General features: G+C 39.3%; 2 protein-coding genes across 7 annotated transcripts in view; both read left to right on the forward strand.

Moving 5' to 3' along the window:
- Positions 1 to 8,769, forward strand: part of LOC138962417 (uncharacterized) — a 13,825-nt gene extending 5,056 nt beyond the window's left edge. The window contains exons 2-4 of the mRNA XM_070334220.1: positions 2,563 to 5,212; positions 5,657 to 5,836; positions 6,590 to 8,769. Of these exons, the coding sequence (XP_070190321.1) occupies positions 2,716 to 5,212; positions 5,657 to 5,829 (2,670 nt within the window). The 5' untranslated portion in view covers positions 2,563 to 2,715 and the 3' untranslated portion in view covers positions 5,830 to 5,836; positions 6,590 to 8,769. The remainder of the gene's footprint in view (positions 1 to 2,562; positions 5,213 to 5,656; positions 5,837 to 6,589) is intronic.
- Positions 8,770 to 12,266: 3,497 nt separating this feature from the next.
- LOC138962421 (death-associated inhibitor of apoptosis 1-like) lies at positions 12,267 to 25,014 on the forward strand. 6 transcript variants are annotated; one of them, XR_011454508.1, is made up of 4 exons: positions 12,514 to 12,839; positions 16,115 to 17,328; positions 18,763 to 18,795; positions 19,007 to 25,014. XR_011454508.1 is itself a non-coding variant. In XM_070334228.1 (4 exons), the coding sequence occupies exons 2-3, from the start codon at positions 16,577 to 16,579 to the stop codon at positions 18,780 to 18,782; spliced, it is 720 nt and encodes a 239-aa protein (XP_070190329.1). In that variant the 5' UTR covers positions 12,514 to 12,839; positions 16,115 to 16,576; the 3' UTR covers positions 18,783 to 18,795; positions 19,007 to 25,014. The 6 variants fall into 6 exon arrangements, 4 of the variants coding, with proteins under 4 accessions (XP_070190327.1, XP_070190329.1, XP_070190326.1 ...); XM_070334228.1 differs by having other exon boundaries at positions 16,115 to 17,276; XM_070334226.1 differs by lacking the exons at positions 12,514 to 12,839; positions 18,763 to 18,795 and adding an exon at positions 12,267 to 12,507 and having other exon boundaries at positions 16,115 to 17,276.
- Positions 25,015 to 25,678: the final 664 nt, after the last annotated feature.

The following is a 25,678-nucleotide window of genomic DNA, read 5'->3' on the forward strand; positions in this document are numbered from 1 at the left end:
GAATGAGTGCCAGAGTGAGAGAATGATTCCAGACGACCAGTACCAGAGTTAGAATGAGGGCCAAAGTGAGAGAATGATTCCAGACGACCAGTACCAGAGTTAGAATGAGGGCCAGAGTGAGAGAATGATTCCAGACGACCAGTACCAGAGTTAGAAGGAGGGCCAGAGTGAGAGAATGATTCCAGACGACCAGTACCAGAGTGAGAATAAGGGCCAGAGTGAGAGAATGATTCCAGACGACCAGTACCAGAGTTAGAATGAGTGCCAGAGTGAGAGAATCATTCCAGACAACCAGTACCAGAGATAGAATGAGTGCCAGAGTGAGAGAATGATTTCAGACGACCAGTACCAGAGTTAGAATGAGTGCCAGAGTGAGAGATTGATTTTAGACAACCAGTACCAGAGTTAGAATGAGTGCCAGAGTGAGAGAATGATTCCAGACGACCAGTACCAGAGTTAGAATGAGGGCCAGAGTGAGAGAAATATTCCAGACGACCAGTACCAGAGTGAGAATGAGGGCCAGAGTGAGAGAATGATTCCAGACGACCAGTACCAGAGTGAGAATGAGGACCAGAGTGAGAGCATGATTCCAGACGACCAGTACCAGTGTTAGAATGAGGGCCAGAGTGAGAGAATGATTCCAGACGACCAGTACCAGAGTTAGAATGAGGGCCAGAGTGAGAGAATGATTCCAGACGACCAGTACCAGAGTGAGAATGATGACCCGAGTGAGAGAATGATTCCAGACGACCAGTACCAGAGTTAGAATGAGGACCAGAGTGAGAGAATGATTTTAGACAACCAGTACCAGAGTGAGAATGAGTGCCAGAGTGAGAGAATGATTCCAGACGACCAGTACCAGAGTTAGAATGAGTGCCAGAGTGAGAGAATGATTCCAGACGACCAGTACCAGAGTTAGAATGAGGGCCAGAGTGAGAGAATGATTCCAGACGACCAGTACCAGAGTTAGAATGAGGGCCAGAGTGAGAATGATTCCAGACGACCAGTACCAGAGTTAGAATGAGGGCCAGAGTGAGAGAATGATTTCAGACGACCAGTACCAGAGTGAGAATGAGGGCCAGAGTGAGAGAATGATTCCAGACGACCAGTACCAGAGTGAGAATGAGGGCCAGAGTGAGAGAATGATTCCAAACGACCAGTACCAGAGTTAGAATGAGTGCCAGAGTGAGAGAATGATTCCAGACGACCAGTACCAGAGTGAGAGTGAGGGCCAGAGTGAGAGAATTATTCCAGACGACCAGTAACAGAGTGAGAATGAGGGCCAGAGTGAGAGAATGATTCCAGACAAGCAGTACCAGAGTGAGAATGAGGGCCAGAGTGAGAGAATGATTCCAGACGACCAGTGCCAGAGTGAGAATGAGGGCCAGAGGTTCCAGTGCCAGAGAAAGAGTGCGAGTGAGAGTGTATTTTAATACAAATTCAATTAATGTTGACGCGTATTATGGCGATAAATATCTCAAATCAACCCTGAATGTTTGTTTGTTTGTTTGTTTGCTTAACGCCCAGCCGACCACGAAGGGCCATATCAGGGCGGTGCTGCTTTGACATACTAACGTGCGCCACACACAAGACAGAAGTCGCAGCACAGGCTTCATGTCTCACCCAGTCACATTATTCTGACACCGGACCAACCAGTCCTAGCACTAACCCCATAATGCCAGACGCCAGGCAGAGCAGCCACTAGATTGCCAATTTTAAAGTCTTAGGTATGAACCGGCCGGGGTTCAAACCCACGACCTCCCGATCGGCGGACGCCTTACCACTAGGCCAACCGTGCTGGTAACCCTGAATGTGTATTTAGCGAGAAATGTGCACTACGGAAAAGATTTCATATTCACTCCCACAGATCTGTAGCCTTTCACCTGGACACATACCAAAACTCAAAAACGTTGCTGCATGCTGTGCAGAGTGGGCTTTTATGCTGACGTACGTCTCACGTCAAAATGTCCTTTTCTGCACAAGGTCAAGATTTCCGGTCAATAAAAAGCCACATACGACTGTGTAAATTAAAATTGATGAGAAAGAACCGACCATAATGTGTTTAGCCGTGTCATCAGAAATAAACAAGAAAAGTTTATATGTTATTTGTTAGCCTACTTCCTTCCGGTGTAAACCCGGTCCATTTTATTAATCAGCACATATGTTGGAAAAGCAGCATCTTTTTACCGGAACGCATACGAAAAATTGCCTGGTTTACAAGTGCGCAGTGGATATTTTTTCTGATATAATTTTGCAGCTTGATAAAAGGATCAATTTCTAAATAAAAAAAGCAGACAGGCTGTATTTTATTTTTGTTTGTTTGTATGCATGCCAGCATGAAGTGGAAGACCAAGAACTTGCGAATGGAAGATGAACAAGGAAACGACAACCTTGGCGTCTTTTCAAACTGATTTCTCTCATCAACAACTTTTCTGGCGATTCTGGGGCTGTAAAGTCTGGACGTTTTCATGGTGATTTACAATATGATCAACGCGGGAACTGATGGGTCTTGAAGTAATTTGTACATATTTTGACATCTTCATTGTTCCTTGTGTTTTGCAGAAGCTGGCGTTTAGCCTGAAACAAACTCAAGTTCCACCCTGCAGTCCATGAATAAAATTAGGAGTGTCTCGAATACAGAGCAAACGTTCTGAAGTCCACACAGACGCACTAGAGTAGCAAGCACTGAGGCGGGAAGATTCAACCGCTACAAAAATGCACCTTAAAATACCATGCACTACGCACGGGCCACGGAAGAAGGACGAAAAGCGGCACCAAGCAAAGCACGACCTGCTTGAAGCCGCCGGCAACGAGGACAAGCAGGAGAAGACCAAGAACTTGCGAATGGAAGATGAACAAGGAAACGACAACCTTGGCGTCTTCTTCAAACTGATTTCTCTCATCAACAACTTTTCTGGCGATTCTGGGGCTGTCATTATCATGGATGAAAAGCTGCAGGTATACGACATCAAGAAGGGACCTTTTCGCGACGAGCAGCATCTGTTTAATACTGCAACCTACAGCAACAGGCTGACGGACCCGAGGGTGTTTGGACCGCTGTATTTCCCCGACTCACAGATCATCACCATGGCAATGAGTGATAAGGCTGGTCTGGAGGTTAAAGGACTATATTCACAAATAATGCGAAGGATTGGAGACGAGCAGGCGTACTCTTTCGCGGGAAATACGTCCATGCAAGGCAACTTCAGAGACTTGGTAGTAGAATTAACCCTTCAGCTGTTGCAGCCAAGACTCAAAGATGGGATGGACTTGAGGGACATGTATACATCTGACACTGTGTCTGGACCCAAACAGTTCCATCTGGATTCAAAGGAGGAAAGGATAGGTGCGCTACACCGCTCAAAGCAACAGTTGTACTCCGACTCCAAAATAAGTCAGATAGACCTGGTACAAAAGCAAATGCTGCTGCAAGAGATGAAGGAAAAGATTCGGAGATTGAGTCAGACCAGATACCAGGGGCAACAAGGGGAAAAGCCACAGAAAGTTCAGGAAGATTCCAAAGGTAAGCTGAAGAACTACTCGTCTTTGGGTGACGTTTCGGATTTGGGCAAGTACTTCAACCTTTACCGCGGCCCGAGTGAGAAGGAGGGTGGCATAGGCAAGAATGAGGAAGAAGACAGTGATTTCAGCATAACCCCTTTGAAGCCAGACGTAGGACAAGCGAGGGATGAACACACCAGCGAACTGTTGGTCTTGTATCAGGACCATCGTCACGTTTTGCTTCTGCTCAGCTCACAAGCTCGTGGTGCACCGAGAATCGAGGAGAAAATTCAACTGCAGATGCAGATGGGGCACTGGGACAGCTCGCTGCCAATACGATCTCCGGAACACAGCTTTGAAGGTTCCCAACACGGAAATCTAGATCTTGTCGATTGCTACGAAAGGAAACAAAAGCTGAAAGAGGTCGAGGAGCAAGAGGATTTCAACAGCATCACCAACCAGGCTACTAAAGTGCCCGACGTCAAGGGAAAGAGCAATGATGAGTTGGCTATTGGACAGAAAGGACAGAAGAAAGACGTAGACCGTCCGTATACCCGGCATCCATTGCATGGTGCTAGGGGATCCCTCAAAATCTGTGTTGCAGAGCTTGGTATCACGCAGACCGTGGCGTCCAGTCTGCGGGACACACACAGCAGTGGAAGCGACCTATACTCGTCATCGTACGGCGAAGAAGACGAAGAAGAAGACATGAGTTCTTTCAGTGGTCTATCAGAGGATGAGATTCAGCAGGTCGAGGAAGAAGCTCACGACAGCTTAACATCATCTGCAAAAGATGGGGCTGTCAGAGATGACCATACACAGACAAAGAGTGAAGGGACGCAGGAAAAAGACGTTTTATGCGACTGTGAAAGCACACCCCAATGCAAGTCTGCTGGTCAAAGCACGGCAGTAGATTCTGAGTTGAATGACTTTGAAACAGACGGGGCCTCCCTGCTCCCAACAGATACACGACCTTCCTTGCCTGCGACTCGAAGACCATTAACAGGAGAAACGCGGGCCCAAACCCCGCCATTGCATGCACCAGTTCAGGTCAGCTCTCCGACTGCTTCAGGCCACACCAGTCCTTCTTTCTCTGAACATTTGGAAAACGCTGATGGACAGATCTATGAAAACATCACGTCGTCTGCCATTTTCCAGCAAGAGTATGAGCACTCCTCTCAGCTTGGTGCATGCGCCGCACGTACGCCGATCGTGGCCCAGGAAGAAGGACATCACTTCCATTACGGGACACACCCCATTGACGACCGTGGGCCTTACATCGCGGAGGAGGCACACTTCTCCTTCATACGCCAGGAAAATGATCAGCCTCGTCTTCCAGCACAATCTCTTCCCCATCTTGTTCACCATTCAGCACGACCTCAACCGCAAGAAACTTCCCCCGCCCAACCCATCGCCCAACCAGAGTCGTGCTGTCAACAGAGCCACGCCCTTTCCACCCAACCGATTGTCCAATCAGAGTCATTCTCTCCGGGTAGCCACGCCCCCGTAAGACTCCCACCAATGACAGTGCATGCTGCGGGGTCTCTACCACCATGGGCGACAATGACAGCTCGCATAGATCTGAGCCAGGCAGCCGCCCGGGACTACGCCCAGCTCAGGAGTCGGCGAGCAACATATGAAGATGACTGGCCAACTCATCACAGCGGGATCGACCCAGCCAATATGGCTCTGGCAGGATTTTTTCGCCATGGTGCGTGTGACTTTGCTAGTTCAACTTAGATTTGAGCAATATTTTTGAACCATTAAGGTTATTTTTTTTTTTAGTAAATCGGATCAGAGAATGAGGTTCTCAACAACGGAAGATGTGCTGTAGTCACTGTTATGTTTCAAGCCTTAAGCTGTTAGGCGAAGGCATTTTAAGGTTAACATGTTTAGTCTTTAATTTGGTTGAACATGGCTGTGTTTACTTCTCCGGACTCTAGGTAATGCTGTAGAATATATACACTCGTGTTAGACAAAGAAATACAAGAAAAAGAAAACGACAAAGAAAAAAGAAAAAAGACACCAACTAAACTTATTCTTTTATGAATGTACGTTTTGGATGTGTGACATATGATATAACATTGATTGATCGACACTGTGTTTTTAAAGTTGTTGATTTTTTTTTAACCCAAAACCACTGATTGTGTTTAAGGACGAGGTCGCCGGGTGCGTTGCTTCTACTGCGGGCTGGAGCTGGACCCATCGGCACATCACAACATCTGGGACGAGCACGTGCGCTACAGACCTACCTGTGCTTACCTGCGGGCTGTCATGGGTTCTGACTTCGTTCTGCAGACACAGATGAGACTCGGCAGACAGCCGTAGACTGAAGGCAAGTACCCCCCCCCCCCCCCTCTCTTTAAAATCTGAATTTGCCACATTCTGAGAAAATCATAAAGGGAGGTTCTTCTTCTTCGTCGTTCACAATTGATTTGTCTCCATCATTTTGTGATTTGCGTGATGCAGCGCTTTTTGGCACCCAGGGGGTCCCGCATCTCCGACTTCGGCCTTGGACGTTGGTCAGGGGTCCCTCCCCTAGACCAATTGCCTTCCTGGGCTGTTGAGCTTGGTCTGCCCGTGGTTCTATTTCGGAGTTTCCCTTCTCCTAGACTGGTTACCTGCCAGGGTTGACGAGTCCAGTCTACCCGTATGAAGGGAGGTTTAAGGGAGGTAAATCTACAGAGTTTATAAACAGAAAATGTGAAAAAAACTAGGTTTTAAAGGGGGGATTGAGACTTTTGAGAAATCCAGTTCTTCAACAGGGGAGTCTAAGACAGAGTTAGACCTAAATAGTTTATGAATAAAAAAAAAATCTGAAAAAATCAAGTTATCAAGGGTCTATAAAACTCGCATGCTTTCACCTGCACAGAGCAGTAAGCTTTCACTATCTAAGGAGAAACAACACTTTACAAAGGACTGGTCCAGCACTGGCTGTGGCCTACGCTGGTTAGTCTAATTAACGGATGGATAGATGGTTTGCATGTGTGATTGATATGTAGGTAAATGAATAGAAGATAGATGGCTGAATGCATGGCTTTTGTGATTGATTGACTGACTAATGGAGAGATTGTTGAATTGATTTCAGGTCCAAAAGCGAACTTTTACCGGGTTTCTACGCGGGAAAACATTTTAACTGGGGAGCCCACAATACCACAACAGCATTATTTGAAGAGAATGAAGAGAATGCTATGCAAGCGCTTGTGTGTGACAACACCATTTTAAATACATGGACTAAGATTTCATCAGAGTAGCACTTTGTAGTTGAAACGGGTGGTTTTTGATATATTGGACACAGCCAGAATTACATGATGTTGCCTTTAGGTGCGCATAAAAGAAATTATTCAAAGAATCGAGTGTAATGTGTGTGTGTTAGTGTGTGTGTTAGTGTGTGTGTGTTAGGTTTTTCGTTTTGGATAGGAAAGTTAAAGATTTGGTTTTTGTTGCATTCTCATGAGCTTGGGGGAACTGACATCCAGCTACATGTATTATTTTGGTCCAGTGAACATCACTCTTTGTCGGAAAATTAAGATGTCTGTGGTGTTTGCACTTTGCCTTTTCAACGATTAATATAAACATTGCTTTATGTACATGTATTTGAGATAATTTTGAAAAAGATACTGATATTTTTTGTGTGAATCTACTGCATGCTCAGTATGGCTTAAGTAACGTGTTTTTTGTGTCTATCGGTGATAATAACGGTACTTGCAAACCCTTAAAAGAACACTTTTGGCTGCAAAATATACTGCACCTCCATAAAACACACACAAACCAAATTCCTGTTATCATCATGTTTTGGAATATAAATAAACAAAACGTTTTTAGCTCTGTAATATGATTAATATTATCGTATACTATTTTACATTATTGATGTGTAATTTCGTTTTATATTTACATTATTTTTGTGTGTGTATAAGATTGATTTTGCTAATGATATTTACTCAAATATTTTCACCAATATCAACGGGGCTTTTGTCAGGCTGACAAGTCAATCGAGCTTGGTTGTATGCACCTTCCCTCAGAAAAGATAACAAGAATTTATTTAGATAATCCCTGATATTATAAGGAAAGAGGAGAACTGTATTTGACGTCACTGAAGTGAAAATAGCAGGGTAGACAAGTCATACCTTTTTCTGCTGTTGTGTTTAAGAAAATGTGAGTTTCGAAAAGTCAATTGGTTTCTTTGAATAATTAAACAGAAAAAATGCATGGAATCCCAGATTAAAATAACAAAACAAACATTTGTATCACTTCCCTATCACCCATTGGCCAAAACTTATTATCACTTGTTTTAGAATGCCTTCTTTCCTTGTATACATACTAACTTGACGGTTGATTAAGTCTCTGATTTATAACTTTAATCACTTTAATTTTTGATGGTACACATTTTTTTCTTTCCATGGGAATGCAGAATTTTTATCGATGTTGTTGTGGGTGTTTTTATTTGTATCTTTTCAATGTACAGTTATGTGAAAATGTGTTCCGCATTATTTGCTAGTTTTACAGTGACACAAAGGGTAGTTTATTATGGAGTTGATTGGTTTTTAGTCAGTTTTATTTTTAAACAGGTTTAAGGGGGAAGAGAGCAAGGATGCTGGTCTTTTGGTTATTTTCACAGAGGAAGTAATTTTGTTTTAACAAGAGTTGTTTTGTAAAAATAGTTTTGTTTGTGTGATGTGACTTTGGCAACGAATGTGAAAAATATTGAATTATTAAAAGTACTTGTACCATGTGTGTTTGATGATTGTAATATTAACATTTTTCTTACCTTTTGATGTGGTATCTAAATCGTTGCTGCTAGTCTCGACTTTTTTATGTTACTGTTCGTTATTTTCATTGTTTTCATTCTATTCTACTTATTTTTTAACTAAACCTTTTTGTCCTTTCTTGAAACTATTGTTCACAACACTTTAAGCCCCTAAACTAATAATTCACTTGAGTAAGCATTCTTGTTTAAATTGTGGGCTTATAACCAGTTGATACATTTTTACTTTACGTTTTTTCCGCCTTTTTGTTGTTTCGGTTTCATAAATAATCTTTTCTTGTTTTTTTCCCTGCTGACCCATTTCAATGCCCCCCCCCCCCCTCCCCCCCCCCCCCCCCCCCCCCCCCCTGCTCATGTGCTTAAACATGATTTGAAAATGTAAACGCTTGCCTGTTGTAACTAAATGTGATTAATTTCTCATGAAATGTTTAGTTAAATAAAGCAAGAGAAAGTCTGTGATTGGATTATTTGTTTCCTTCAGACTTTCTGCTCAAATGTTTTAACTTTTTGGTGATTCTCAATTTTTTTCAAGTACATTTTTGTTGAGTTATCTGGTGTGTGTGTGTGTGTGTGTGTGTGTGTGTGTGTGTGTGTGTGTGTGTGTGTGTGTGTGTGTGTGTGTGTGTGTGTGTCTCATCCATATTACATACTCTGTTAGTGTCCACGTTTAACAGAGAAAAGGGAAAATGAAAAGAAAGAAAAGAATAAAGAAACAAGCAAAACGAGTAGTAAGCAAACAAATAAAACATCCCCGACAACATTTTCAATAAAGGAATAAATAGATCAATAGAATGAATGAACACGAAAAGTCAATTCATAATGAAATCACTAGTATTTTTGCTCATTACTTTGTGCTGAACTGCAATGTAGCTGTAATTTTAATTGTTGTGTGAAGGAGGCTATCATTTTACCACAGAATAGTTATTCTGAGAATCTACTAAACCATGAGTCATTATGAAGCACAACTCACTGCTTGTGACTAGTGAGGAGACAGGCCTGAGCCAGCGCGACCAACACACATCTCTGGTCTAGGCCAAGTCGACAAGGCCACCAGCTATTTTTAGAAGTTTGGAAAGCCCGCGGCTATTTTTAGCGCTTCTCGCTTTCAGTGTGAAGAGGAACTTTTGTAGTGGTGTGAAAATGTGTCTCAGTGAAATGATTGTATTGAAGGCAATTCAAGAAGCAGGTAACCAAAACACAATTTAAATGTATATGTTACATATATATTCGTGTACATTTCGATGACGGAAATTGTTTCTAAACTGCCTTTATGTAATCATTATGGATGGGTGTTTGTTTTTGTCACGTCGGCTTCGGTCTGGTTCTCTCCCGGCTTATCTCCAAGAAACACATGGGAGAACGAGAGTGGAGGGAGAAAGACTGACTGACTGACTAAACTTTTTATTACAAGGATAACAGGTTTAATGCACAATATCTTGTCTTACAACCTGTCTGTTGACAAATAAAACATGTAATATTTTCTAAATAATAATTCAGAGAAATATACTGCAACAGCAATGCTTCATGTAATCACAATAGAAATACTGACATTTAGAAAGACCACACAAAGACAAGAACAAATAATCAATCTAACAAACAAACTAACAGGTCATATACTCAGTGATGCAACCAGAAAATAAAGGTCTTACCCGGCAAAACCAACACACAAACAACCGATCAAATGGACAAACATAATATAATTATGAAACAAGTCGCGTAAGGCGAAAATACAATATTTAGTCAAGTAGCTGTCGAACTCACAGAATGAAACTGAACGCAATGCCATTTTTCAGCAAGACCGTATACTCGTAGCATCGTCAGTCCACCGCTCATGGCAAAGGCAGTGAAATTGACAAGAAGAGGGGGGTTGTAGTTGCGCTAAGAAGGATAGCACGCTTTTCTGTACCTCTCTTTGTTTTAACTTTCTGAGCGTGTTTTTAATCCAAACATATCATATCTATATGTTTTTGGAATCAGGAACCGACAAGGAATAAGATGAAAGTGTTTTTAAATTGATTTGGACAATTTAATTTTGATAATAATTTTTATATATTTAATTTTCAGAGCTTGTTTTTAATTCGAATATAACATATTTATATGTCTTTGGAATCAGCAAATGATGGAGAATAAGATAAACGTAAATTTGGATCGTTTTAAAAACTTTTTTTTTTTTTACAATTTTCAGATTTTTAATGACCAAAGTCATTAATTAATTTTTAAGCCACCAAGCTGAAATGCAATACCGAAGTCCGGGCTTCGTCGAAGATTACTTGACCAAAATTTCAACCAATTTGGTTGAAAAATGAGGGCGTGACAGTGCCGCCTCAACTTTCACGAAAAGCCGGATATGACGTCATCAAAGACATTTATCAAAAAAATGAAAAAAACGTATGGGGATTTCATACCCAGGAACTCTCATGTCAAATTTCATAAAGATCGGTCCAGTAGTTTAGTCTGAATCGCTCTACACACACACACAGACACACACACACACACGCACACACGCACATACACCACGACCCTCGTTTCGATTCCCCCTCGATGTTAAAATATTTAGTCAAAACTTGACTAAATATAAAAAAGCAGACAGGTCAACTGAATAAATGTTATTAAAGAAGAAGAAAGGGGTCAATAATAATTAAATGAAACAAAGAAGAAAAACAACAACAACAGAAACCATTATTTAAGACTACTGAGAGAGAGAGAGAGAGAGAGAGAGAGAGAGAGAGAGAGAGAGAGAGAGAGAGAGAGAGAGAGAGAGAGAGAGAGAGAGAGAGAGAGAACAAGAACAATTCTTTATTTAACGAGGGTAATAGAGTAAGCAGTGATCTGCTTTTTTACATCTGGCCCTCGCCCTAAAGAGGGACTAGTCTAAAATTGCTAAAGAATAAGCAAGTAAAGAAAACTACTGCTACATGATTATAATAAAATGAAAGTAAGAACATATCATCAATTTACATACAATACATTGCTTAAATGAAAAATGTAAGTTCATTTGACATGAGTTAAGAATTATAGAGTAGATTGCACTGACATAACAAAGCTGTAAATGCCATACCCATTGACATACACTGCATTCGAAATTAAATCAGTGTATATAAAAATAATAATACATTGTTAAAAAGCACCGGTTGTTGGTTTTAACAACCATTCTAGTGACAACAGATGTTTATTTAGACTTCATGAGATAAGACGTATATCTGGTCTTAAAAACGTGTGTGCTGCTAGTTTGCCGTAGGATTGTCGGAATGACAATGACAATGACAAAGACAATGACAATGACAATTCTTTATTTATCGAGGGTAGTAGATTAAGCAGTGGTCTGCTTTTTTACATCCAGCCCTTGCCCTAAAGAGGGACTAACTACAAAAATGAAATAAAAATACAAGATACAAAATAGAAAATAGAAAACTAAAATTCTACATTTTAACAGATAACTAAAGTGAAAACACATTATACATATGTACACAAAATGCATTGCATTGAGGCAAATTGCGAGTTGATTGATGTGAATTAAGTGGTATAGTGCAGCTTGCACTTTCTCAACATCATGCTCTAATAATCCATACATTACATTTTAAAGAAAATCAATCAAACAAGCAAGACATTGCTAAGATCATCACACATCTAAATACATGTAGTGGTTGGTTTGTAAGTCCCTTCATTTGTGTACATTATACCAATAAAGAGGAGAGGGGCATGTTTAATACAAAAATTGAATACCATTTAAGACAAATATCATTTACTTTGACTTCATTACATAAGACAAATATCTGCTTTTAAAACTATCAGTGCTGGTAGTTTGCCTCAGGAATGTTGGAAGAGAGTTCCAGAGACTGCTACCTGAATACACTAAACCGAGGAACAGGAGTGTTTAATCTCATAAATTGACGTGAATTCCTCATGGTAAATTTTGTACGTAAAGTTTCAGGTAGAGAGAGAGAGAGAGAGAGAGAGAGAGAGAGAGAGAGAGAGAGAGAGAGAGAGAGAGAGAGAGAGAGAGAGAGAGAGAGAGAGAGATTTATGTAAACAGAAACAATAAAAATGGCCTTAGTTCTTTTGTCCAAGAATGTTGGAAGTGGCGCATGCTCAATGATCCAACTCACACACAAACACAACCAGGCTTCTGCCGGTGACCAATTTTGACAGGGACACATAGCTTAGTCGATGAAACCGAAACCGGACAATTCAGAACACAACCACCGCACGGGTCCCTTTTCTCCTCGTCACTGAAAGGAAGGGTACGGAACATTCCTATTCTCCCAACCCCACTGCTTTTCTAACACAAATGCTGCTGTTTGTCGGAGTTATAAACACACTCCAACAAAAGGATCCATTTTAGCCGATGAAAAAGGGGATCAAGATTTTTTTCAGTGCTTTGGACGTCTACATACACAGTTTAGCGCTGAAAGCGGTCTATAAATAGCTCACTCGTTTCGTTTCTCAGAAACTGTACTTTCCAAAAAATTGTCTGATTTAGAACTCCACAGAAGATTTCTCTGTGTCAAAGTACAGAGGAAAACGACGACAAAATGGAGACACTGCACTTAATCGTTAAAGCTTCAAAATGAAGGTTAGACATTTTCTTCTCTTATCGGGGTTTCAACTTGAATTATTATTTGGAGTATCTCGATCGATCGATCACAACATGACTTGTAGTCTACTTTCAGAGCGAGTTATATCGTTTAGGGGTTGTGAGCACAGCAAAACACGAGAAAGGACGTCGACTCCGGGGTTCGTATTTTGTCAAACGAGGTTCGTCGAATTGATTGAAATAACGATAGGAATGTAAGGACATCATCTTAAAAACATAGCACACTCGATCATTAGTTTTACTGTATTTTTGATTTGTGATTGCAGTAAGTCGGATCAACAAAAATGTAAACAAGCTCGTGTATAGGAATGGATGATCTCTGTAAACATGCAGGCTGGTGTTTTGGAATGACTGATCAGTGTAAATATGCTCGTGTTTAGGAATGGCTGATCTGTGTACACATGCTCGTGTTTAGGAATGGCTGATCTGTGTACACATGCAGGCTCGTAATTAGGAATGCCTTATCAGTGTAAACAGGCTCGTGTTTTGGAATGGCTGCATGATCAATCAATATGAGGCTTATATCGCGCGTATTCCGTGGGTACAGTTCTAAGCGCAGGGATTTATTTTTTTATTTTTTTTATTCTGATCAGTGTAAACAGGTGTTTTGGAATCACTGATTAGTGTAATAAGGTTCGTGTTTTGGAATGGCTGATCAGTGTAAACAGGTGTTTTGGAATGGCTGATCAGTGTAAACAGGCTCGTGTTTAGGAATGGCTGATCAGTGTAAACAGGGTCGTGTTTTGGAATGGCAGGTCAAATAAACGGCAAGAAGCTTACCACTTTATATCTGGAGCCGGCTCAAATTGAAGCGTGTCGTTGTCATGTAGTTTAATCACAGATAAGTCAAATATTTACTAGATCCGCTATGTAAAGACCTTTAAATGTGGCAATTTTCGAAGATACACAACAGATAAATCATAATAGAGGAAAGATGGACAGTATGATGATGATGATGCCACAGTGTAAGCCTAATAATTATTAACACAGAAAACAACAACAACAGAGCACACACACACACACACACACACACACACACACACACACACACACACACACACACACACACACACACACACACGCACACACACACACACACACCTTGACTAAATGTAACAACAAACACTCACAAGCTTTAATAGGTTACTCAGTCTAAAGTAACGCTACTTTCTCGAACCATGCAGTAAAACATGCAGCTCCTTTCCTGGTTGCTCGTAGAAAAAAATGGATATGTATAGACCTTACAGGAAAATGTGTAGACCGATTGAGTCACGAATCAAGCGCAGAGGTTACAAATATTTCCTTACTCGCGTCTTTTATCCTTGCTTCTATAAAGAACAAACAGTGATTAGGTTTTAGTTAAGTTCAGGTTAATTTGGCAATTTGGTTTAATGTTTACAAGGTCTTGCTATTTCTTCTTCTTCAGAGTTTGACGGATTGTGTTATCGATTGTGTCAGTTTTTACATTTAGTCAAGTTTTGACTAAATGTTTTAACATAGAGGGGGAATCGAGACGAGGGTCGTGGTGTGTGTGTGTGTGTGTGTGTGTGTGTGTGTGTGTGTGTGTGTGTGTGTGTGTGTGTGTGTGTAGAGCGATTCAGAGTAAACTACTGGACAGATCTTTATGAAATTTTACATGAGAGTTCCTATTTATGATATCCCCAGACTTTTGTTGTCATTTTTTGGATAAATGTCTTTTATGACGTCATATCCGGCTTTTTGTAAAAGTTGAGGCGGCACTGTCACACCCTCATTTTTCAATAAAATTTATTGAAATTTTGGCCAAGCAATCTTCGACGAAGGCCGGACTTTGGTATTGCATTTCAGCTTGGAGGCTTAAAAATTAATTAATGACTTTGGTCATTAAAAATCTGAAAATTGTAATTAAAATTATTTTTTTTATAAAACGATCCAAAATTACGTTCATCGTATTCTTCATCCTTTTCTGATTTCAAAAACATATAAATATGTTATATTCGGATTAAAAACAAGCTCTGAAAATTAAAAATATAAAATCATGATTAAAATAAAATTTCCGAAATCGATTTAGAAACAATTTCATCTTATTCCTTGTCGGTTCCTGATTCCAACAACATATAGATATGATATGTTTGGATTAAAAACACGCTTCGAAAGTTAAAACGAAGAGAGGTACAGAAAAGCGTGCTATGCAGCACAGCTTTTACCACTACCGCGCTAAACAGGCTCGTCAATTTCACTGCCTTTTGCACGAGCGGCGGACAACGGTCATTGTGACAAAATGCAGTGCGTTCAGTTTTATTCTGTGAGTTCCACAGCTTGACTAAATGTAGTAATTTCGCCTTACGCGACTTGTTAAAATATATTATTGTTATTGGCTGTTTTGTTGTATTATTGAGTGTGGAGCTGGATAGATAGGGCAAACAGAATGTTAACGCTTGAATGTCATCCTCACGGCTTACATCTGTTAGAAGTATTATATTGATTCAGACTATGACCTCATGCGTTAATAACACAATGAGGCTTCCTGCAATTCTGTTGTTTTTTGGTTTAATTCGTGAAAGTTTAAACTTCGTGTATTAAGACTAGGAGGTCGTGAATATTTATTATTTCGTAACAATAAAACGTGAAAACATTTCCTTACTTTCCATGCCATCCTGAAGAAGGCAGCGACAAGCTGTCGAAATATTGATTATGAATGTACTAAACTTGGTTACTGTTGTGTTCTCTTTTTGTTTAAATATTAAAACACTTCTAAATGCTATTTACTCTCACACAATAGAGGTAATGACAAAACTAAGATGCTAAAGTCACATTACGTTTAGGGCACCCAGGTGGAAGCAATTGCAAATCTGATCGTCAAATGTCAGTACTGATTCCATACTTTAGAGATGATGTTTTAAAAACAATGTGAATCTTCAATCAAGCGACATACGTGACAAATATATTATTTTGTGTTTTGCTTTTTATTTGTCTCTTTCTTTCATTTTAACTTTGAGATAATTTGCTTAATAAACCCCATCGGGATAAGTGTTAGCACGGTGAGGCGGAGGTGGGGTGAAGGGAGAGAGAGGGAGAGAGAGAGAGAGAGAGAGAGAGAGAGAGAGAGAGAGAGAGAGAGAGAGAGAGAGAGAGAGAGAGTCAGACAGACATACAGACAGACATACAAACAGACAGACAGACGACAGACAGACAGACAGAGAGAGTGACAGACACAGAGAGTTATTATTTGTTGCATAGCAATCATCGCAGATTTCATGTTTTCTTTTCTTCAGAAACTGATTGCCATACCCACATCAAGCAAGTGTATCCCGGTCAACGCAAACAGCACAAGCAGACACAAAACAACAACGACAATGAAATCAACGACCTTAAAATCAGTATCAAAACTACAGACATAACGAACTATCTCTGCATGAGCACTGACATAGTTTAAATTACCACAACATGTGTCACGTGCATCGCAAGTGTTGTGATCTAGATTTGATTACGTTCATTCCCATCTACAAAAGGAAATACAAAAACAAGCTCTCTTAGCTGTCATTTTATTTGTTTAAGTCACTTGTTCGAAATATGGGATAAACAAACAAACAAAACTTACTGAGATATAAACAGATAAAACAGCAACAAATAAAAAAACCGAGGTAGGCACAACAGCAACAGCAACAACTACAAAAGTGGCAGCAGCAGTCAAATCATTAAGGCGAATCATAACCGGAAACAAACATTGAGGCGAAATGCCGACTGACTTTTGTATAAGCCGATATTTCCCCGGACTAAAATTACCTGACGCCAAAAACTTTGAAGCCAACAGGCTGGTGACCTATAAAAATTGGAACAACGAACATATTTTTGCATCAACACTTGCCGAAGCCGGATTTTCTCACACAGGCCAAGGAGATGAGGTAGAATGTTGTTTCTGCAAGTTAAGATACTCAGACTGGCAACCTGGCTTGAAGCCAATTGAGATCCACAGGCAGCACTCTCCCAACTGTTATCTTTTCACCGAGGACCTTGTGCAGGCCAAAGTCGGACCCAACATCCGAGTTCCTTCGACAAAAAGGAGCAGAATGGATAACGCGTCTTTGGTCAAGACTTACCTGAACAAACAGGGTGCGTCTTGTTGCGGTGTTCCGGACACTGGGGTCCAGGAGAACAAGGATGACAACGTCAACGCCCCTGTTCAGTTCGCTGGGGTCAGAATGCGTCGCGAACGTCGTTTCGCACGAGCTGGGTCAAACAGCAACTTCGTGGTTCCACAAACTGCAGATGGTAATCCTCCATACACAGCCTCAGAGTCGGTTGAGGAGGAAGAGAGTGTTGGAACTTACCCCCAGTTCTCCATGGAAGGGAAAAGAGAGCATACTTACCGTCACTTCCCGCTCGACCGAGAAGCTCTGGTGGATCAGCTGCGTGGACAAGGATTCTTCTACACTGGTAAATGACTTGTATTCGGTTTGATTTTGGCAGTGTGGTTGTGGCTGAGTTGGTAAGTAATTAATATCCTGTGTTAGAAATTGATGTCATACGGGTGTAGAACGTGATGAGAACTTGAGCTGATGTGCACGAAGCAAAACCGAGTGCCACCAAACTGGTAGAGAACAGTTGATCGGTTGAAAGCACAACAAATCTCAATTTGAACCAATCCAACTCTGTGGCTACGTACCATCCATTTGGGTGGCACCAGATTTGGTTTCGTGTACCTCAGCCCAGCCTTCGAGAATTTTTGAAGGGGTGACAAAAAGAGGAGACAATGATAGGAAGTGATACTTAAATTTAACCCTATGATGAATAAGGGGGCCCGGTAGCTCAGTTGGTAGAGCACTGGTCTGGTGATCGGAAGGTCGCAGGTTCGAATTCGGACCGGGACGGACACGGGTCAACTTTAAGTGCAGACCCAGAGACGGAAGCCATGTCCCACCCCCGCGTCACCACAATGGCACGTAAACGACCTTGGTCATTCTTCCATAAGTGCAGGTGGCTGAATACACCTAAACACGCAGACACCTTGGTAGCGCGACTCCAGCTGTTGCTGCTAGCTTTTCACTGGGAGGAAGCGACCCGAATTTCTCAGCGATGGGAAAAGAATGTAATGAAAGAAAGAGAAAGAGAAGAGAAAGCAATTGTCATATTTGTAGTAAGTTTGAACCTGCCAGCCTCATAAATTTGGTGTAGTTTTGGAAGGAGAAGAAAAAAAATTGGCTTTGGAGGTAGAGGGTACCATCTAACACTGAAAGAAGGGATTGTGGATCAATAGATGATAGACGCTGAATAACATATTCATGTAGGATTTCTCGTAAACCAAGCTATGCATGAGAACAATAGAAACATAAAAGACTTGTGATGAACTAGATATACCTGTACACACAGAATTAAAGTATTTTGGAAATTAAACTAGGCTGAGGCATGTAAATAATTATTTGGCAATAATAACAAGTGTCTTTGTAGTATCATTATTTTCCACAATTTAACGTGCTCTGTTACAAAGAACAATGTTTAAATTGAACGGTTTCCAAAACAGTTTTTGGGGATCCAGGCTGCATAATTATTTGTGGGCTTGCGTTGTGATTCGTTGATTTTGCATCAACTTATAACTGATCAATTGCTAATCAACTAACCACAGGAATCTGATCTGCATTAAACCTATCATGACATATAATTTGTGATATAGAAAGCAAAAAGTTTTTACATGTATTTTTACATCATGGACTTTCACGTTTATTCGGATTATAGAAACTTGCAGATTTTGCTCTTGTTATCGGGGTAGTGTTCACTTACTGTTTATACTGAGTTAGAAAAAGCAAGTGTAGATTGAAGTAGATGTACTTATGTGTTTTATATTTATATGGACCAGCTGTACAGGCATACTTCAAAGTGGAAACGAACAGACCTTGTTTAACCGTACTTTTCTCTTTCTCAATAGATTACAATCCTCAACTTTAACCAAACAAAACTGGTGAGTAATTAATTATTTGTGTGTATAAAACTATAATCAAGCAGACGATAGGGAACGGACGTAGGACTGATGGTTAGAAAGGTGGGGTTGGGAGGAAGGGGGGGGGGGGAGAAGGAGGTGGTGGTAAGATTTGGTTTGAAATCAAATCTTTCTCTTGTAGTGACTATGAACTGAATTTCATGGCAAACACATTCTTCTCTCTTCTGTACAGGTCATCAAGACATCGTCATCTGTTACTTCTGTGGGCTTGGACTTCACCAATGGCTAGCAGGCGATGACCCCGCCATTGCGCATGCGCGATGGAGACCGGACTGCCGCCATCTCCACAATGTGGTGTCATCTGCTTTCATCCAGGCCATTCGCAGAGAGATGGAGAACGTGGGGGCTGCACAGTGAAAAGCTATAGGTGAATAAAAATCATCTTTGTATTTAGTAGTTATTATTATCTTGTGATAGTGTTATTTTGCCACGGATTGAGTTTCTGTCCCTGCTCTGAATTTTGCGTTCCCCTATGTTTTCATTGGGCAACAAGTGTGTGCGTGTGCGTGTGTGTGTGAGTGTTAGTGTGTGTGTGTGTGTGTGTGTGTGTGCTTGACTGGATGGGTCTAGTACTGAAAAAGCATATTTTATGTGTATTATCTCAACATTATACAGCTTCACAATGCTTAACATTACGCGTATTAATATTTTACTGATGAAAGCCACCGATTCGATCATCTAGTTTGTAAGTAAATCAAACAAACAAACAATCAAATAAACCAACCAACAAACAAATAAATAAACAACAAATTAACAACCACAAAAACACACACAAAAACCACAAAAACAATCACAACACAATTGATACATTGCAGGACATTGCAAAATAAAAAAAACACACATTAAGAACTTCAAGACTCTTTTTACCGTAATATATTGTATTGTTCTCTTTCTGCCTGAGCGCATTGAGATACATCAGTAAAGGCTACCAGGTGCTACAAGTGCTACTTTGGGTGTCTTTTGCAACAACGCGAAATTCGTCGTCTGCACACTACAACTATTTTTTAAGATTGTACATTTTAGTATTTTAAGTATTTTTTTGATTCTGAAGTGTATTGTATGCTGCTGGAGGATTTGGTCTTTTTTTACATTTAGTCAAGTTTTGACTAAATGTTTTAACATAGAGGGGGGAATCGAGACGAGGGTCGTGGTGTATGTGTGTGTGTGTGTGTGTGTGTCTGTCTGTCTGTCTGTGTGTGTGTAGAGCGATTCAGACTAAACTACTGGGCCGATCTTTATGAAATTGGACATGAGAGTTCCTGGGTATGATATCCCCGGACGTTTTTTTTCCTTTTTTCGATAAATGTCTTTTATGACGTCATATCCGGCTTTTTGTAAAAGTTGAGGCGGCACTGTCACACTCTCTTTTTGCCATTAAATTGATTGAAATTTTGGCAAAGCAATCTTCGACGAAGGCCGGGGTTTGGTATTGCATTTCAGCTTGGTGGCTTAAAAACTAATGAGTGAGTTTGGTCATTAAAAATCGGAAACTTGTAATTAAAATTATTTTTTTATTAAACGATCCAAAAACAATTTCATTTTATTCTTTGTCATTCCAAAAACATATACATATGTTATATTTGGATTAAAAACAAGCTCTGAAAATTAAAAATATAAAAATTATGATCAAAATTAAATTTCCGAAATCGTTTTAAAAACTATTTCATCTTATTCCTTGTCGGTTCCTGATTCCAAAAACACATAGATATGATATGTTTGGATTAAAAACACGCTCAGAAAGTTAAAACGAAGAGAGGTACAGTAAAGCGTGCTATGAAGCACAGCGCAATCGCTACCGCGCCAAACAGGCTCGTCACTTTCACTGCCTTTTGCACTAGCGGCGGACTACGTTCAGTTTCATTCTGTGAGTTCCACAGCTTGACTAAATGTAGTAATTTCGCCTCACGCGACTTGTTTACATTTAGTCAAGTTTTGACTATATGTTTTAACATAGAGGGGGAATCGAAACGAGGGTCGTGGTGTATGTGTGTATGTGTGTCTATGTGTGTGTGTGTAGAGCGATTCAGAGTAAACTACTTGACCGATCTTTATGAAATTTTACATGAGAGTTCCTAGGCATGATATCCCCAGACGGTTTTCTCATTTTTTCGATAAATGTCTTTGATGACGTCATATCCGGCATTTTGTAAAAGTTGAGGCGGCACTGTCACACCCTCATTTTTCAATAAAATTGATTGAAATTTTGGCAAAGCAATCTTCGACGAAGGCCGGACTTTGGTATTGCATTTCAGCTTGGAGGCTTAAAATTTAATTTAATGACTTTGGTCATCAAAAATCTGAAAATTGTAATTAAAATTATTTTTTATAACAGTTTATCATATTCTTCATCATTTTCTGATTAAGAAAACATATAATTATGTTATATTCGGATTAAAAGCAAGCTCTGAAAATTAAAAATATAAAAATTATGATCAAAATTAATTTTCCGAAATCGATTTAAAAACCATTTCATCTGATTCCTTGTCGGTTCCTATTCCAAAAACATATAGATATGATATGTTTGGATTAAAAACACGTTCAGAGAGTTAAAAAGAATAGAGATATAGAAAAGCGGGCTATCCTTTTCAGCGCAACCGCTACCGCGCTTTTCTGTATTGTTAATTTCACTGCCTTTGCCACGAGCGGTGGACAGACGATGCTACGAGTGTACGGTCTTGCGGAAAAAATGCAATGCGTTCAGTTTCATTCTGTGAATTCGATTGAGCTTGACTAAATGTTGTACGTGTAGTTTCGCCTTACGCGACTTGTTTATCGTTGATCTGAAAGATCAAGTTTAGCTCATTCCCGTGTAATGAACCATGTGAGAAAGGTGAGTTTGGTTATTTCTACTGTATGTGATGTGTCCTTGAACTATCTAGAGTAAGACCTATTGTCGTTCCTGCATGCTAGGATTTATGAATAGTAGTCCACTGCACGCCTCTAATTTGTTTGCTTCTATTTCTAGATTATTTAGTTATCTGTGACTTGGTAAGGCAGTTTGAAAGAATACAGTTAAAATTTCGATAAGCTGTTTGGATAGTGTTTGGGGCTGTTGTACAGACTGTTCAACTTTATTTGACAGGAAAAAAGTATTGCTTATTTTGGTTTAAACACGAAGTTACTATTAAAACAATTTAACAATACCAAGAAATAGTATTGTGAAACGGGGACACTAAAATGCGTGCTCTTCATTATGAACACAACACATGTTGGCAAACTTTGTTTTATAAAGTTTGTACGTCAAAAATTAAAACTCAAAATAAAATCACAAGAAGAAACAACAACCCAAACAGATTAGCCAAATAATTAATAGCCAAATGAGTGTCATATATACTTGCTGCAGCAATTTTACCACATGGGACAAGGGAGATAATCAGATAAGTGTTCTGACTATCAGCATGACTATCTTTTTTTTATGTAAATACATGAGTCATTATTAAATCCTTTCATTGTGATATTTGGCTGATTATTTATTAACATCTAATTTAATTGAAAAGGTTGTTTACCTGTGAACTATATAATTATACAGTCACGCCTACTGTTACCAAAACCTGTTCTGAATGAGTGTGTTGGGTGAGTCTCTGAACATTTAAAATGTGTCATTGGTAATTACTTTTTATGCAAGCATTTCTGGCGTGTATTGTAATATTCTTATCTTGGTGAGGTCAGGTTCCATAATTTCAGGACTTGCTTGGCCTGACAGTTTGTAAGATTTTAATTTTGATAATTATAATCATTCTTGGGTAGTTAGGACTAAATGAATGTTAAGGAGACGTTCCTTCTCACATTTCCACATTTTCATGTTGTGTTTTAGGACTTGGTTTGACAGCTTGGAATATATTTATTGTTATAGTCTTAGGCCTTGATGACTAAGTTTTATTGTAGATCCCACTCAGGTTTATGGATATTGTGATGATTGTTTTAGTTTATCCAAATTCGCAGTGTTGTTTTTGTTTTTTGATTTTACCTTGCCTGGCAGTTTGCAAGAATAGAACAAGCAGTGAAGACTTGGTTATATAATTATTGCGCAGACTGTTGAATCTTCATTCGATCCATGTCTCATGCAATGTTAAAACATTTCTGACGGTTTGTTAATTTTCGATATGTTGTTTTCGTTTATGTTTGATTACATTCACGTGGGGTGATTGTTTTTTTTTTATTATTGTTTTTTACATTATTTTTTAATTTTAAATGAGCTGCAGCAGAAATATTAGATGGGACAAGGGAGATAAACTGCTCTGTGATGCTCCGGTTTATGTTCAGCAAACTTGTAACTTGTTCTTGTGGCAGCCCTTCAGTATAAATTTAACTTTTGTTGATTTGTTTATGTTACAAGGATTAGTTATGGGTTAAATTTCAAAGATACTACCCGTTTACTGATTGTGTGTAAAGTTTAGATACAGCTCTGTGAAAGATATTTGGCTGGGATGTTTTTGTTTGTTGTTTTTAAAAAACAATTGTTTTAATATTGGTTTGCATTAAGCTATCGCGGCAATTTCACTTTTGTTTTTTGCTAAGTTGTTACCTTTTTTTGTAGTTGATACTGGTGATGAAAATTGGTGCTTCCTCAACTGTAATACTGTAAGGTTGTTGTTGCTACTGCTGCTGCTATGGTTGTTGTTGTTGTTGTTGTTGTTGTTGTTGTTGTTGTTCATGAATAATTCGATTGTTGAAATGCATTTGGCGGTGTTGAGTTTCATTTTAAAGTTGAGTTTTTCCCCCGTTTTATTAAGATCGACGGTCTTTTTATGTTGTTGTTATCAATGGCGAAGTTAATTTTGGTTCCAGCAGGATTATCCAATGGTACAAGAGTGATAATCTGCTTTGTGATGCTCTGGTTTACTAACAGTAAACACGAAGCTTTACTTTCTTCTTAAGCAAATTTGCAGTTCATGTAGCTGTACTTTGATTTTTAACAAAATTGTAGGTCCTTGTGGTATCCTCGCTTTCAATGAAAAGTATTACGGATTATTTTCAAGTACCATAAAGTAATTTCTGGTCACGGTTTTACTAGCATTGTCTCTTTGTTACTGATCTTGTTACACACTGTTACTGGCCATATTGCCAAAAGAAAAGTAATATTATCACACACAAAACAGGAAAAAATGTGAAAGCTTTTTGAATGCTATTTGCTATCGCCTTAGTTTTGTTTTTAATGGGCCATGTTGTTATGTATGTTGTTATTAGAGGTAGTTTATTCTTTTACCTTTGCTATTTGCGTTGATGTTTTGTTGTTGTTGTGGTTATTGCCCGAAAGGGTGTGATTAATGGCCCGTGTAATTTGTGTGTCATTTTCAGCAATCTTTGACTATAGTACCCAAACAAGTTCACTGGAGTGATTCAAGGAAAACATAATTGCAGGTGGTCAAGCTGAAAAATTAGCATTTCAAACTTATGAGTTATTACGTTCAATGTCCACTGTTTTACGTGAATATAATTGGAAGTATACATGCAATTTGCTTTTCGAACGACATAATGATTCTGCTTGTAATAAACTGTTGTAGTTATTTTTTTATATTTCAAATTTTACACAAGATCTTCGGTTCTTTGTTATTTTGTGCGTCTTTTTTTTCTTTCTTTTATCTTTTTCGTTTTTACTCTGTGTAATACTTAAAGAAGATGGCATAGGATGCAATCTAGGCTGGTAAATCAAATTGTTACTGAAGATTTTCACAAGTTTCATTATACATTTTGTCTTTGTAAATTACAACTTTCAACGCAGGTTTTCAATTTCTCCACTTTGTTTCCAGTTGCATTTTTTTCCGGATGTATAATATACAGCTTCGGACACATGCTTTTCCTTAATAAACTTGGCAGAACTCTGTTTTTATACACTTTAAGTACATTTTTATATTTGTTTGTAAAATCTCATTTTTATCAGTGTTTCTTCAAGGATAATGCACTTTCTGACAGTGTAATATTTTTTGAAACGCCTTTCATTTTACTTTTTTTACGCGATGATGTGTTCAATTCACTAACCAAAGGGCAGTGTTTCTGGAAAAAAAATCCAGCTGGATGCGTGAGTGCATCATTGCCAATATTGTTGTATTGCGAGTGAATGTCGTTAGTTGTCAGGACGAGAGCTAGTCATCTGATCGTGTGGAAGTGCGGAATATGATCACAGACTTCCATATCATTCAACGTTCATGTTTTTGTGTAAATAAAGTCACTTAAATATAAGTGCATGATTTATCTGTGTTTTTCCTTTGTATGCAATTGAGAAACACAAAAACAAGCAAATAATACATACAAAATGAAGAAACAAACAGCATCAACATTCAGATCTTATACTCATGATAATAAAATAGTAACAGATCATCAGCTCAAAACCAAGATAGACGTTTCCAAAAATATAAAACGGTGAGGATGACCAATGAATAGGTGTACACGATTATGGCACACTGCAATCAGTTACTGTGTTAAAATGAAGCCCGTTCTATTGCTGGCATGACAAAGATCAATGAAGCTTTCCACATGCTGCACGATATAAGAGAGGTTATGAGGGAGTTTTACTGCTTGATACGAGATGCTGTGTTCAGCTGCTCGCATGCAGCAAAGCTGTGTCGACTACCTCTTCCTGTAACGGGGAATCCCGGAGTAACTGACTGAGAGGGAGAATGTGTAGAAGCTAATTTTACACGAGGAAACTAAGTGGACGTGTTGACCTAACTTCGCCATTTTGGGAGGTAAGTTAAGAATCATAATACTACCCAACATATTGACTATTGGAATACTTGAACATGTTTGCTTTGGTCAAAATGTCCTGCGTGTTTGAATAAACATCTTTGTTGAGCAAGATAGCTGATTGTTCTGAAGCTGATTTTTGCGGTGGTAGGCTAATACA

This window comes from Littorina saxatilis, linkage group LG3 (genome assembly GCF_037325665.1).
Source record: "Littorina saxatilis isolate snail1 linkage group LG3, US_GU_Lsax_2.0, whole genome shotgun sequence".
Taxonomy (NCBI): domain Eukaryota; kingdom Metazoa; phylum Mollusca; class Gastropoda; order Littorinimorpha; family Littorinidae; genus Littorina; species Littorina saxatilis.

Coding starts and splice junctions, on each gene's coding strand:
- LOC138962421 (XM_070334226.1), top strand. CDS start 16,577: ATGCCGACTGACTTTTGTATAAGCCGATATTTCCCCGGACTAAAATTA. Junction 17,277..19,006: donor ACAAGGATTCTTCTACACTG/GTAAATGACTTG, acceptor TCTTCTGTACAG/GTCATCAAGACATCGTCATC.